This window comes from Rissa tridactyla, chromosome 24 (genome assembly GCF_028500815.1).
Source record: "Rissa tridactyla isolate bRisTri1 chromosome 24, bRisTri1.patW.cur.20221130, whole genome shotgun sequence".
NCBI classification, from domain to species: domain Eukaryota; kingdom Metazoa; phylum Chordata; class Aves; order Charadriiformes; family Laridae; genus Rissa; species Rissa tridactyla.
In genome coordinates, this window is record NC_071489.1 from 557171 (window position 1) to 572660 (window position 15490).

General features: G+C 59.1%; 1 protein-coding gene across 6 annotated transcripts in view; it reads right to left on the reverse strand.

The window, feature by feature from the left end:
* Positions 1-15490, reverse strand: part of VDR (vitamin D receptor) — a 45588-nt gene that overhangs the window by 6266 nt on the left and 23832 nt on the right. For all 6 annotated transcript variants that reach the window (XM_054183287.1, XM_054183291.1, XM_054183286.1 and 3 more), the window contains one exon: positions 7710-7840. In XM_054183287.1, coding sequence (XP_054039262.1) covers positions 7710-7840 — 131 coding nt within the window. The remainder of the gene's footprint in view (positions 1-7709; positions 7841-15490) is intronic.

The following is a 15490-nucleotide window of genomic DNA, read 5'->3' on the forward strand; positions in this document are numbered from 1 at the left end:
GAGCCGCTTGCCGTCCCCGCTGCCGCCTGCCACCTTCAGCCCACGGCGTTTTTCCAATACATTTTCAAACTTGCACAATCTCAGCGGGGACCTGAAGATCTCGGAGGCACGGGAACGACCGGCCAAAAGGTCGCTCCCACGATCGGCGCGTTACGGCCAGCTCAGCGCGCCGACTCGGGGAGAAAAATTAGGATTTCGACATCTCTTTTTCCCGGTTCTTATCAAAAAAGCATTGGATCCACCTGGGCGCTGCACGGAAGAAGGGAAACTGTTCATAGATAGGGCAGCATCTTGCGGGGAAAGAGCCACGTGGGGCTGGGAATGAGGATGGGGCAAAGAGCCAAGCGCTGGCGCAGTGGCCACGGTGGCCGAAGTCTTTGCCAGCATGGTCTGTCCCGAGCATCGGGGCTTTGGAAGGGAATATTGCAGGTGTCTACACCAGGCAAAGCTGTGCAAGTGAATCGATCCGGAATTCGGAAACATCCGCAGAGCGGGAATTGGAAAGAAAAGGATGTTTCTGCACTGGGGCAAGACTCCAAGGGAAATCTCCGTGGGATTTCCCACCCACCTTCGGGAAATCCAGCCCACAAACAGATTGGGGAGAGCGAGGCGGCAGCGTTCCTCGCTCTGGTAGGAGATGAAAAGCGAAAAGCAGCTCCCGAAGCGTCCCCTTCGTCGGGGCACGAACGCTGGCAAGGTCTGTGCTCCCCGGGATGCTCCCCCGGGGGCAGCCACGTTTCCCTACACGGCGTCCACCCAACGGAGCGTCCGGTTTCCTCGTTTCCCAGGGCTGCCGCGGGGCTGGGCGCAGCACGTGGGCTGCGCGACGCTGTGAATCCGTTGCCAAACTGCCAGCGATGTCGACACAAACCCACATGCTCCGGCCAGCATGTCCCAGGGTTGGTGTGTAAGGCTCTGATAGGACTTGCTGGAGCCCACGGGAGAATAAAACCCAAAGGAAGCGCCTTTGGGACCCAGCGGCGCCCAAAGGAAGCGCCCCCCGCCCCCCGTAGGTGTTTAAAAAAATCAGATAAATGGGAGTTGTGATTCCCTTCTGGCTTGCCTGGTGTGGCGAATGGCTGTGTCGTGCCACAGCAGCACTTGTGCAAGCCAAGGCACAGCCCGGCATCGGCGCGGCGGGCTGAGAACCACCCGGCGTCGCTGCTGAAACCCTTCCCGGTGAGGCCGGGGAGCAGCAAACCTGGAGGGCACCTCGGCTGGCTGTGCCGGAGGAAGGGCTTCTCGGCAGGACCGAAACACGGGCCAGGGATGTCAGTGCAGTGACTCGCCTGCTTTAGAATCACAGGATGGTTTGGGTGGGAAGGGACCTTGAACACCCCCCAGTGCCACCCCCTGCCCTGGGCAGGGACACCTCCCCCAGCCCAGGTTGCTCCAAGCCCCATCCAACCTGGCCTTGAACCCCTCCAGGGATGGGGCAGCCACAGCTTCTCTGGGCAACCTGGGCCAGGGGCTCACCCCCCTCACAGCCAAGAATTTCTTCCCGAGATCTCACCTAAATCTCCCTCTTCCAGTGTAAAACCCTTCCCCCTCATCCCATGGCTCCCCTCCCTGCTCCAGAGTCCCTCCCCAGCTTTCCTGGAGCCCCTTGAGGGACTGGAAGGGGCTGGAAGCTCTCCCCGGAGCCTTCTCTTCTCCAGGCTGAACCCCCCCAGCTCTCTCAGCCTGTTCCCACAGCAGAGGGGCTCCAGCCCTCCCAGCATCTCCGGGGCCTCCTCCGGCCCCGCTCCAACAGCTCCGTGTCCTTCCTGTGCTGAGGGCTCCAGAGCTGGACGCAAGACTCCAGGTGGGGTCTCCCCCGAGTGGAGCAGAGGGGCAGAATCCCCCCCTCGCCCCCCTGCCCACGCTGCTGGGGATGCAGCCCAGTCTGTGGGGGGGTTTCTGGGCTGCAAGTGCGCGTTTCATGCTCATGTTGAGCTTCTCACCCACCGACACCCCCAAGTCCTTCTCCTCAGGGCTGCTCTCCAGCCATCCTCCGCCCAGCCTGAAAGTCCCAGGGAAAAGGATTCGGCTAACTGTACTCACAGAAGGAAGGATGCTGCCCGCCACGTCCCTGCCTGCCTCGAGGGGGATGTCCTGGTTTGCGGGGGCATACGGAATGGTGGATTTCCCCACGGCAGGGGAATACGGGATCGGGAAGCGGCTCTACACCTGCACCTTCCACTCCAAGATCCCATCTCACGCCCCAGATGCGATCTCCTCCCGAACGCCGAGCCGGAGACGTCCAACCACAGACTCCTGGCATCATCAGCGACGTGGCTGAGCCTTTGTGGGCTGCCCTGACCCAAAGTCCGTGTGGAGGCTGAGATAACATCTGCCCATCGCTCCCAGCCAGACGCTGGCCCTTTTGGCGAGACGCCACAAGGGCAGGAGGGGAAGCCACAGCCGACACCGAGGGCAGCACGCGAGGACGCAGCCGGCCGGGCGAGGAGACAGCCCTGCAACCCCGGCCAAAACCAGGGAGGGTTTGGAAGCGCCGGAGGATGGTGTGGAGCAGCGCGAAGGCAGATTCGCTCTGTCTGCCGAGGAAAGAGCGTCCGAATATAAAGGAAAATTGAAGTTTAGGAAGCATCAGGCACGAAATGTGTTCGCTGCACGGAGTTCGAGCGTTTCATGGAAGCCACCCGTCCGGCCCCAGGGGTGCAAAAAGCCCTGTGGTTGTTCCCCCACCCTGGCACGGCCGTCAGGGTGGGGTGGCACTCGGGGTCTCGCTGGGACACCCCTTGCAGGAGCCGCTTTAGGGCCGTTCCTGGCTGGATGAGGGTCAGGCAGCAAAAGCAGCAGTTTAACGCGCTGCAGGGACACGGCACAAGCAGCAGGGTTGGGAAGCAGCCCCCCCGCAGCCCTGCGGGGCGTTGTGACCCCGCTTAACGCCCGGGACACCCAGGATCGCTCTGCACCGGCGCATGCAGTAAATACCTGGGATTCACCCTTTAAAGCTGGTGAGCGAAGCCCAATTCATCCCTGCTGCTTCTCCCAAAAACGCACCTTTTTTCCCCCCCACCGACCTGCCCCGAACCCCGCCTGTGACCGTCACGAGACGCCTTTGTCATCGGAAGAGCATTTCCAAAGGCAGCCAGACCCCCGCAGGCGTCGTCGGCAGCGCAGCCAGAGGGGACAGGGATGGGACAAGGGGTGGCAGGGCCAGAAACCCCACGTTTCACGCCGGGAACACAAACGTTGCGGTGGCCGGAGAGGGGGAACGGGATGCCACAAGGCTGGCCAGACGGCGCGTGCGTCTCCTCCAGCACCTGGGTTTGCAGGGGATGCAGAGAGGAGGAAAGCAAGCTTACAGCGATGGATAAGCGTCAGCGATTTCAATCACAGGTCCCAGACCCGCGTCAGAGCAAATCGCAGCAGTGACAGCGGTTGCAGGGACCCCGGCGACCGCTTTCCCCCTGCCAAGGAGGTCGTGTCCCTCCGGCGCAGCTGAGACGCGGCTGACCGAAGCCTGCGCTCGCACAGATTTCAGACAGGGCTTTCCAGATGCTCAGCCCTTGCCGCCTTCCAAGCCTGCGCTAATTACAGAGGACGCTGGATGTTTATAGCATGCGCTTGGAGCCCGCGGGGAGCGGAGACGCTTCCCGGCCAGCCCGCCAACGCTGGCCGCCGCCAAGCGGCGTTTCCCTGGATGGCCACGACTCTTCCCTCCCTCTCGTGCTCCTGCTTCGCCTCTGGGCCAGTCTCCGGTGTCGGCATTTCACAACGCTGCCGTGCAGCATCTCCCGGGCCGGGGAATAACACATTCCATGGCTGGGACAGCGGGGACTTTTTTCCAGCTGTTCGGGGAAGCGGGGGAGAGCTGGAAAGGCCACCTCCCTCCTCGCTCGCCCTCATCCCACAGTCCCACCCTGCCAGCTCCCCCGAGCATCTCTGCTCCTCTCCTGACCCATTCGGGAAATTCCCGTCGCTCCACACAATCTCCTTCCAGTTTCTGCTCCTCTCCCTGGCTCCGACACGATGGTTTGGTGTTTTTTTTTTTTCTCCTCCCTCTTTGGGGATTTTCAGCGCTGAGATCATAAATGGAGCCTCGCGGCGAGGATGCTGAGCATCAGCTGCTCGTGACTACGACCAGATCCCGGCAAGCCCTTTCCTTGGAAAATGAGAGTGAAGATCCATGGGGTGCTGACCCGGGAAGGGAGTTTAGCTGCAATCACCTTCACCCATGTCCAAGGACATGGCTGCAGAGGGACAAACCGCCCCAGGGCACGTCTGGGGACCCTCCCAAGGAGATTCTCTGATTCCCGGCCGCCTGGCACGGCAACGAGCCCAACAAAATTCCCCAGCAGCAAATAAGGAGACGGGGAGAGATTAAATTCAATGCTGTGAGACCACTGCAGCCCCGGGGAGCCCGTGGGTCCCTCCGGCCGCTCGATTTGGGGATGCATCATTTATCTCCCTGCAACACCTATAGATGGTGCAGGAGAGACGACGCGTCCCCCGTCCCTGCGTGAATACGCTGCGAACACTGGAGAGCTGTCAAAGGCGAGGGGAAAAGGGGCAGAGAGGCTGAGAAGTGAATCACACAAAGGTTACGGGTGGCTGCGGAGCCCGGGTCCATCTAACGGCCAGTCCATCGCGGCCCCGAGGGACGGACATCCCTTCCCGAGCTCCAAGCAGTCGGCAAAAGGCAATTTTGCAGGGCAGAAGGGCTAAATTCGGCATTTTGCCACCCAAAAGAGCGCCAAAGCAGGCGGGATAGTCCAGCAACAAACCCTTCGCCACGCTTTAAAGTACATTCACACTAAGCATCACCCCAGGAAAAACCAGTGGCAAGCGGACAGGGCAGCTGAGACATCCCTAGGCGAGAGACCTGCCCTCCTCGGAGCCACCCGAAGGGAAACCGCTCTGGAGAGCGGCAAAAGGAACGTTCCTAAACGCCACAGCTCGGGCTGGGAGGTGGGTTTCTCCCCCTGCCGCTCGCCCTGCGAAGCTTGCCCCGCGCTTTACCCTGCGCAGATAAGGCAGGCGGAAAACCACAACTATTTGCTAATGTTGGCTGCGGACAGCGCGGGGTGAACCCAGGCGTTGGCGGCAGGGCTATAAATCCTGCTCCGGCCTGATGGCCGTAACCTCGGCTGCTCTCCAGCTTCCACCTCCTCCCCTCCTCGCTCCCTCCTAGGGGACAGTGGCCGCCCCCAACTCTGTCCCCTGCTCCCCGGCGAGCGCCGGTGGGTCAGGGCTTTTGCTTTGTATGAGTTTCAACACACGCGGTCCCTTCTTGGCCTGCCTCCAGCCCATCACCGCAGCGCCTGGTCCTCAGGAGAGCACCGTGCTGGGGAACGGACCCTCAGCACGGCCGCGCTGCTGCAGGTTTGGGGGTTCGGGGCTGGAAACAACGTCTGAAAATCATTCAGGCCATCCAACCACCCCACATTCCAGGGATGGCGAAGGGTCTGCCTGCACCGGACCCCAAATTAACGCAGGCACGAGGTCCGCCGGGCTCTGCCCTCTTCCTCCTCCTCTCCATCCCCATCTCATTCCCTCACTTTGGCTTCCGACTCAGATCCCAGCGGCAGCGGGGTCAACCTGGCCCAGCCTTGCCCATGGGGCTCCTCGTCACCTTCACCGACAGCCTGGAGAAGACACAAAATCCCCTCAAGAGCTTCAAGATCCCTGATTCGACCTAAAAATAACAGCAGTACACCTCGTTCCCCTTCATTTAAGCAGCAGCAAAGTCCGCAGGACGGCTATTTTTAGTCTCCTTAGGTTAGATTTTGTTAATCCAGTAACAGTTTGCTAACGGGGTCGCTTACAAGTTAACTCCTGTGGAGAGCGTGGACGTCCCCGGGACCGGACATGGCACATCCCTGGCACGTGGCACATCCCTGGGACCCAGGCACATCCCTGGGACATGGCACATCCCTGGCACGTGGCACATCCCTCGGACCCGGGACGTCCCTGGGACCTGGCACGTCCCTGGGACCGGACATGGCACATCCCTGGGACCTGGCACATCCCTGGGACCTCGCACATCCTTGGAACCCTGGCACATCCCTGGGACCCGGCACATCCCTGGGACTGGACATGGCACATCCCTGGGACCCAGGCACATCCCTGGGACATGGCACATCCTTGGAACCCTGGCACATCCCTGGGACCCGTCACGTTCCTGGGACCCTGGCACCCCTGGGACTCGACATGGCACATCCCTGGGACGTGGCACATCCCTGGGACCCTGACACATCCCTGGGACTGGACATGGCACATCCCTGGAACCTGGGCACATCCCTGGGACGTGGCACATCTCTGGGACCCGGGCACATCCCTGGAATGTGACACATGCTTAGGACCTGGGGACATCCCTGGGACGTGGCATATCCTTGGGATCCTGGCACATCCCTGGGACGTGGCACCCCTGGGACTCTGGCACATCCCTGGGGCCCGGCACATCCCTGGGACGTGGCACATCCCTGGGACCCTGGCACATCCCTGGGACCTGACCCTGCCTGGGGTGCAAACACCCCGTGCATCACTGCTGCTGAATTTTCCGGCCCTTCCCGGGTAATTAACCGGTGCAAGTCAACACATTCCCCTCGTTAGCAATGGCTACGCTAAATGGACCGCACTGACTGGCTCCCGCGTGCTCACACATGCTCGTACTCACCCAAAACGTGGGTGCATACGGCGAATTATGTGGTCTTTTCCCCCTCTTTATGGGAGACGGATGCTAGTTTAAAAGAATAAGATCCACGGATCTTCTCTTCGTTAGGGATCTGCTCGATCGTTGGGACAATCGGCAATTTAGGCATGTTTTTTTTTCCCCTGCAAACACCTGCAGGTTCTGATTTGCTGGAGGACCCAGGTGCTTTGGTGGCACCCTGCGACACGGGACGCTGTTTGCTCTCTGCTCGCCGCGGAAGGAAACGGGCGCCACCTCCACCTGCCAAATTTTCAGGTCCATCAATCAGACGCCCTGACGTCCTGTTTGCAGCGTCTCCTAGCAGAAGGCTGTTATTTTGGTTTAAAGGCTACGCGAACACCAGCCTTCTCCCGAAGACTTTGGACGCGGAAAGCCTGCGTACGTAGGAGGAAGCATGTCAAACAGATTTTATTTTTAAAAGCTGCTTATCTATAAATATAGTTGAAGAAAATAAATATTTGGACAGCATTAGTGTGTTTGGATTGGGTTAAAAACTACTTTGCTCCCCTCCGCTATTTACTCAAGTCTCTGCTCTGCACGTGGCTGGACAGACAGACCCACGCTGCAAGAATAAGGGCCCAAAAAATACGTCGCAGAGCAAAACGCCAGCCAGGTCCACGCTAACGGAAATCACCGTCGCTGCGGGGAAGCTCATTCGACTCTCCCTGGTTGGATGCGGCGAGGAGAACGCAAACATGCGCTGGAAGGGACGATGGCTTTGCACAGGCAGGATGGGAGTAAGCTCAGTCCACGCGACTGGGAGTTAATCAGAAACAGCCCCGGATGCTCTCCCGAAGCTGGTGTCCCCCCAGGAACCAGCAAAAGCGACTGGGCTCTGATAAAACCAACTGCCCGGATCGCTAAGCGCCGCGGGAGCAATCATTAAACGAGCTCCTCGCAATCATTACCCACCACATCCCCTGCCCTTTGCGTCCTCTTCCAATCCTTGGAGGGCTTTAGTCAGGTTTTGACACCGGCGCTTTACGCTTCTGCGCCGCACGTTAATTGAGAAGGGAAAGGACGCGCCAGCACGCCGCCGCGTACTCACACTCCTTCATCATGCCGATGTCCACGCAGCGCTTCAGCCGACACGCCTGGCAGTGCCGCCGGTTGTCCTTGGTGATTTTGCAGTCGCCATTGAAGGGGCACGTGAACATGGCTTTCCTCTTCATGCTCCTCCTGGAGAGGAACGGGGATAAAAAGAACAACGTTTTGGGTCAAATTGGCACCAGTTTGACCGTGCAAGAGGCTGGGGAGGCTGGGGAGGAGACGCAAGCACAAATTCAGCTCTCCAGACAGCAAACTGCTGGTGGGAGATCGCTAAGAGGGTGCTGGAAACATCTTGGACCTGGGCATTCAAGGAGACTACGTTGGAGAGGTTGTACCTGGTTGGGGGCGTCTACGGGTTGGATCTTGGAGGTTGGGGCATTGCCGGACAGCACGGAAAAGGAGAATTTCTTACAAGGACACGGCCCAAGGGTTCAACCGCAGGTTAAACAGCTTTCTGGCATTGAAGGGGGGTTTTGAAGGCCAAAAGAAGGGTGGGAGGATTGTAGAGAAACTCCCACCGGCAGCAAAAGAAACCCGAGTGGAGGCCGGCATGTACCGAAGCAGCGCGTGTTATTAAACATTTACCAGCCTTTAAAGCCTGGCTTTGCTAGAATAACTGGCTGGAGTGGATGTTTGTGTGTGCAGGAGAACGAAATCTCACGGCAGGATACAAGAGAAACAACACTTAACATAATAACCCTCTCTTCCACCAAAACCACACCGTGCCACGTGAACGCGCTGCTGCCACCGGGGCTGTAAATCTTCCAAGTACAAAGGGTCAAAGCAGGAGCTCGGGGCGAGACCTCGCCTCTCCGCGGGGCCATCCTGCGCGACATCCCCTGAGGACACGCTGCGGGCAGAGCTGAGCCGCTCCATCACCGGCGCTTCCTCCCCTGCCTTCGGGAAACGCCGCGTTTTCGCTTCGGAGCAAGTTACTCCCGGATCTGCCACCAGCGAGCGAAGCATCTCACCCTATCTGCCACTATTTCCTAAAGGTACCGCTCGCTTTAAACGAAGATGTGGAGGTAAAGCAAGCCCCGGGGGAACCTCCGGGCTGGAAAAATCAAAGTGAAGACGTCCGGAGGTAAACGCAGCGGAGAAGGGACACAATTGGGGGATAACAGCGAGAAAACGGGCCGCCAAGTTAACGCTGTGGTCCAGCACCGGCACAAAGAGTCTCCCGCTAGAAAAAGTCGTTCTTCTAGGAATAAAATCAGCTCAGCGGATGGTGCCTGACCCCTGTGCTCCAAAGGATGTGGCCAAACGGGCAAGCGCAGGCTGAGGGCGACGGCAGAGGGGCCCCTCCAGCCCAGGAACGGCACCAAGCCTGCGCTTATAGGGTATAAATATAAAATATGTACTCGGGCTGCAGACCCGAGCGGCACGTAGCATGCAATTAGAGGCTATTTTAGAAAGGGAGATGTAAACAAAGAGGCTTTACTCTCCCTTCACCTCCCGGATGAATAAATGCATTTAGGAAAATTAATAGAGGAGCGGCGGGTGGCAGAGCCCTCCGTAACCTGCCTCGCACCGAAAAACGCCCATTTCACCCAGCAGCTGCGCCCAGTTTATCGTTTTTCTCTGGGTTTCCCCCTTTCACCGAGACCTTTACTCTCCCAGGAACGGGGACAAACGTCCTTCAGCTCAGGGGCAAATCAGGATTTGGAACCAAACGCCCCGAAACCTCCCGGTTTTAGTGACCGACTCTGGTTTTGAGTGCAGGGGGCAGGCAGGAGGCTCATCTTTTCCCCCCACAGCCGGGGGCAAGGCTGGGGAATGCACAAACAAGCCCGAGAAAGACGAGGTCCTGGGGCAGGGAAAAGATGTCCTGTGCATGAGGGCGAGCCAACGTTACGGGTTTGGTATGAAAATTGCAGTTTATTCGAACACAGGGTGGCCGGGCACAATAGAGGGTTTTTTCTAAGAAGCTGCTTCTCTGCCCCAAGGGTCCGCGGCTCTCGGCTACCAGGGGCCCCCGGCTCCACCAGCAGCGCAGACAAGCGGCCGTCCACCCCCCAGCCGGGGCTCACGCTGTCTGTCTCCGGTGTATTTTTATAAAGCCCCAGAACTAGCCATTTCAAGGCTCATTTAAGCTCTGTGTCCCAGGCAGGCTGCCGAATGTTAAAAATAACGAGATCCCTCCCTGGGCAAACCCAGCCCGTGGCTGAGAGCAAACACGGCCCCGGCCAGCAGTGGGGGACGCCGGGGTTTGACGTGCTCCGAGGTCGGGGTGGCTGTACCCGGCGGGGGGAAAACAGGGACAGCCTTCCCATCCCTGCCCTCCAACACAACCTCTCGCTCACCTGCGAGTCGAGCACGGCAAAGCGCGGGCTGCTGCGCACGGGGGGGGACGGGTCACGTCCAGTGCTCGCAGGATGCCCATCGCACGGGGGCAGAAAGAGCCCACCTGGCTTTATCTTGCCCAACGGATCCAGCCACAGCCAGGGCTGCGATTTGTCTAAACCCAGCCCCGCGAGCCCTGCGGGGAGGGACCAGGGAGTCCTGGTGGGCAACAAGTTACCCATGGGCTGGCAATGTGGCCTAGAAGGCCAATGTTCTCCTGGGGTGGCCAGCAGGGCGAGGGAGGTCATCTTCCCCCTCTGCTCTGCCCCGGGGAGGCCACAGCTGGAGCACTGGGTCCAGTTCTGGGCTCCCCGGTTCCAGAAGGACGGGGAAGTGCTGGAGAGAGTCCAGCGGAGGCTACGGAGATGCTGAGGGGCTGGAGCATCCATCTCTGTGCTGGGGAAAGGCTGGGAGCCCCGGGGCTGTTCCGCCCGGAGAAGAGCAGGCTGAGGGGGATCTCATCAATGCTCAGCAATGGCTAAAGGGCAGGGGGTGAGAGGATGGGGCCAGACTCTTCTCAGTGGTGCCCGGGGACAGGACAAGGGGCAACTGGACCACAGGAATTTCCGTCTCCACACGAGGAACAACTTCTTTACTGTGGGGGTGCTGGAGCCCTGGAAGAGGCTGCCCAGAGAGGCTGCGGAGTCTCCTCCTCTGGAGACGCTCAAACCCCAAGCTCCACACTCGTCCCACAGCAGTTGGACACCTTGTTCCAGGGGAGGCTGCGCTAAAAGTCCTCTTCTCTTCCCAGCTGGCCACAGCATGGACCTGCTCGAGCCGCTCATCAAATTCCAGGTTGGCTTGAAGAAGCTGAACCTTCACGAAGAAGAGCACGTGCTCCTCATGGCCATCTGCATCCTGTCCCCAGGTAGGAGGACACTCGTCCCCCAGGGTCAAAACCTGACGGGTTTTGGCTACAAAATGCCCACGTTTGCCCTTGGCTGTCGTGTCGTTATCTGTCCCCCCGAAACCACCTTGAGCCCGGTGCAGCCGTCGCGACCAGACACACCCACGGCGACCACCACGGGCGGTTCTCGCTCGGGCTGGGTGACAGGAGATGGAGGTGTCGTGGGCTCGGGGCTCAGATGATCTCCAGAGCTCCCTTCCAACCCCTGCCATTCCATAAAGCCAGGAAACCTGATCGTTATCCACCCCCTGACCGCCTCCATCGGGCTCCATCCCTGGCAGACACATGCCGGACGGTCCTCCCGAGCACACCGGGGAAACGGCGGACCCCAGCACCTCTACGAAACGGCTTTTAGGTTATCAGAAATGTGAAGTTACATAAAAGCCAGATGGTGAATTGCAGCCCCACAGCCCCCACCGGCGGCTGGGCAAAGCCAGGACCAGATCTGCTCCACGTGGCAGGTACTAGTGCTGCGCTCGGCCCTTCCCCTTTACCAGGATTGATCTTCAGAGTAACTCTTTTTTTTTTTTTTTTTTTTAATCCAAAAAATGGGCTTTCAAGACACACAACTTTCACACCCGCAAACCCTAAGAAATACTGTTTCCTGAAAGCTGCCCAATTCATAAGCAAACCCTGCAGTGGCCTTGCTGGCACATCCTTCCCATCGCCCATCACATGGCAAACACACAAGGAGGCGTTTTGGCACCAAAGCGGCAGCAGAACCACCTGCCAGAGCCATCCCAAACCTTCTGGGGTACGACAATCCTGTTTCTCCCCCGTTACACAAAATCACAGAATGGTTTGGGTGGGAAGGGACCTTAAAGCCCACCCAGTGCCACCCCCTGCCCTGGGCAGGGCCACCTCCCACCAGCCCAGGTTGCTCCAAGCCCCGTCCAACATGGCCTTGAACCCCTCCAGGGATGGGGCAGCCACAGCTTCTCTGGGCACCCTGGGCCAGGGGCTCACCCCCCTCACAGCCAAGAATTTCTTCCTCAGATCTCACCTGAATCTCCCTCTTCCAGTGTAAAACCCTTCCCCCTCATCCCATGGCTCCCCTCCCTGCTCCAGAGTCCCTCCCCAGCTTTCCTGGAGCCCCTTGAGGGACTGGAAGGGGCTGGAAGGTCTCCCCGGAGCCTTCTCTTCTCCAGGCTGAACCCCCCCAGCTCTCTCAGCCTGTCCCCACAGCAGAGGGGCTCCAGCCCTCCCAGCATCTCCGGGGCCTCCTCCGGCCCCGCTCCAACAGCTCCGTGTCCTTCTGCTGTTGGTGCCCCAGCGCTGGAGGCAGCACTGCGGGGGGGTCTCCCCCGAGCGGAGCAGAGGGGCAGAATTCCCCCCTCACCCCTCTGCCCACGCTGCTGGCGTGGGGGTTTCTGGGCTGCAAGTGCGCGTTTCATGCTCGTGTCGAGCTCCTCACCCACCAGCCCCCCCAGGTCCTTCTCCTCAGGGCTGCTCTCCAGCCATCCTCTGCCCAGCCGGGGTTTGTGCCTGGGGTTGCCCTGACCCAGGGGCAGGACCTTGCACTGGGCCTGGTTGAACTTCAGGAGGTTGGCAGGGTCCCACCTCTCCGGCCTGTCCAGCTCCCTCTGGATGGCATCCCTTCCCTCCAGCGTGTCGTCGGCAAACTCGCTGAGGGTGCCCTCAGTCCCACTGTCCACGTCACCGACAAAGACGTTAAACAGCACCGGTCCCAGCACTGACTCCTGAGGAACCCCACCAGCTTCCACGTGGACATTGAGCCATTGACAGCAACCCTTTGAGTGTGGCCATCCAGGCAGTCCCTTATCCACCGAGTGGTCCATCCATCAAATCCATGCTTCTCCAATTTAGTTACACCTCCACGGCCGCCCAGGGAAGCCCCTCGGTACACCAACAGCCCAGCCAAGGCCGGGAGCAGGCAGAGCTGCAGCTCTCCGGCACCCGGTTTGCACCTTCTCCCCCAAATCCTGCCAGCTCCATCCCCCAGTTTGATCCCAGGAACCCTGCGGACAACCCCACCTTGCCCTGAAATAGCTTTAGAGACCCCGAGGAGGAGGGGATGGATTTATTTGAAAAATTTCATGGAGAACGTGGCGCCGAACGGGGGAGGATGACAGGAGTGGGAAACGCAGCGATGCAGACAGGATGGGTGGGGACTGGAGAGGTTTTGAAATACCCAGCGCCTTCCCAAGCGATTAACGCCCAGGGTCGCCGCACCGGGGGAAAACTGGGACTGTAGAAGGAACCAGAGAAACCGTGGATGCTCCAGCCGAGTCACGGCAGGATAAATCGCTCCGGCTTAGCTGCTTTTTAAGAGCTCCTGAGCAAACAGCAGAGCTCAGTAAAAGGCTACTGTTGCCGTGGGCATCATTAGTCAACAGTGGACGTGGAAGCCAGCGGCCAAAGGTTGCCTCACACCTGTTTGTGCTGCAGGTTACGTGCACGTCTGAGCACCCAGAGGTGACGATAAATTCCTAATGCCCTTTATAGAGTCATTAAACTGGGGACCTGCCTGGTGGTGATGAACACCGGGGAATCGTGTCACACAGGTACATCTCCAAGGCAGGTGAGATCCCCCAGGACGTCCCCCCAGCAAACCAAGGCTCGGGCTGCACTTTGCTGCATCCCTCTGCTCCGGCGCACAGGGCCCATGGAGGAGACCAAGGCAGGTCTCTGCCCCTCTGCTCCACTCGGGGGAGACCCCCCCGCAGTGCTGCTTCCAGCGCTGGGGCACCAACAGCAGAAGGACACGGAGCTGTTGGAGCGGGGCCGGAGGAGGCCCCGGAGATGCTGGGAGGGCTGGAGCCCCTCTGCTGTGGGGACAGGCTGAGAGAGCTGGGGGGGTTCAGCCTGGAGAAGAGAAGGCTCCGCGGAGACCTTCCAGCCCCTTCCAGTGCCTCAAGGGGCTCCAGGAAAGCTGGGGAGGGACTCTGGAGCAGGGAGGGGAGCCATGGGACGAGGGGGAAGGGTTTTACACTGGAGAGGGAGACTTCGGTGAGATCTGGGGAAGAAATTCTTGGCTGTGAGGGGGGTGAGCCCCTGGCCCAGGTTGCCCAGAGAAGCTGTGGCTGCCCCATCCCTGGAGGGGTTCAAGGCCAGGTTGGACGGGGCTTGGAGCAACCTGGGCTGGTGGGAGGTGTCCCTGCCCGGGGCAGGGGGTTGGAACTAAATGGTCTTTAAAGTCCCTTCCAACCCGAACCATTCTCTGATTCTATGTCTACAGCCTGAGAGCACTTAGAAAAGCTCCGAAACCTTCCCAAGGCTGCAGTTCCAACATTCACAGAGGCTCAACCCTCTTCTGCGAGCCCGACCTCCCGGGCAAGTGTAATCAGCCACCCGACACTGACACCTCTGCAGTGACGATTCTTCGAAGACCCGCTCAGGAAGCTGAAAACCAGCGAGCGCGCACGAGCGCAGCCTGTTACCAAAGCCAAGGTAAGGCTTGCAGGGATGCAGAGCTGTTTTAGGAGAGTTTTAGGGGTCCAGGCTCTTCCAGGGCAGTGCTGCTTGATCTTAATGCAGAAAGCACTTAGTTACTGTGGCAGCAGCAAGTATTAATTAATTCAGCGATTGAAAACGGCACGTCAACAAGCCTGTGGAAGCAAGAGGGCGCACACCACGACCTAGAGAATGTGCCTGGAAAACAAGATTTAAAAACGTAGTAAAAGCCTTAAATTGAAATAAAGGCTTTACATGGGGCGTGAAGGGCTAGCTGGAGACGAGAGCTTTTCACATCATTAAGAAATACTGTCACAGTTGCATGTCTTGCACGAGTCCAAGGGCAGAGAGGGGGAAAACGCAGCAGCAGGGCTCACGACGTCAGTTTAAGTGCCACATCACGCCCAAGAAGGGTTTGTCAAGCAGCACCGGCCACCTCAGAGGTCAAAAGCCAGACCGTTGCCTCTGCGCCCACAACGGGAATGGGGAAGGTCAGGGACAGCAGACCAAGAAGGCAGAGGAGAGCACTTGAAAGAGGAGTTACTCGTTTAGCGGCAGTAATTGAGGAAAATGTTGTCGCTCAGGTTGGCCGGGCTTCGAAGCCGCCCCGTTCGAAAACAGCCGGCAGGACTGTGGTATGTGAAAACCCCCATCTAGCCCCGAAATTCCTGCGAGAGGAGGAGTTACGACTTCGCTGTGAAAGTTCAAGCTCTGGTTGCTGTAAGAGCCCAGCTCATGGTGTAAAGCCGTGGGCTCTGGGGTTCGCAATCCCGCAGCCACCTGTGCCACCAGCTCATTACAGCGCAAAATACTTGAGCAAGGCTTTTCCCCCGCCGGTCCCACGCCAGTCATTATCTTGCTTCGTTTCCCCAGCGCTTAGTCATTCTCTCACTTGGTGCAAGCGATCTGAACTCCCACGGGGACGGTTCAGCGCCGTCTGTACGGCAGCGTCGCCTCGATTTTTATTTTAAAAATAAAAAAAATCGAGCCACTCATGAATACCCACAAACCTGCAGCTCTCCAGACTCTGAGACCCTGCCGGCTTTCAGAAATGTTTCTGCCCCGCTGAGGACCAGCTCGAGACCCCTCGAGACCCCCATCTGACAGCGAGAAAA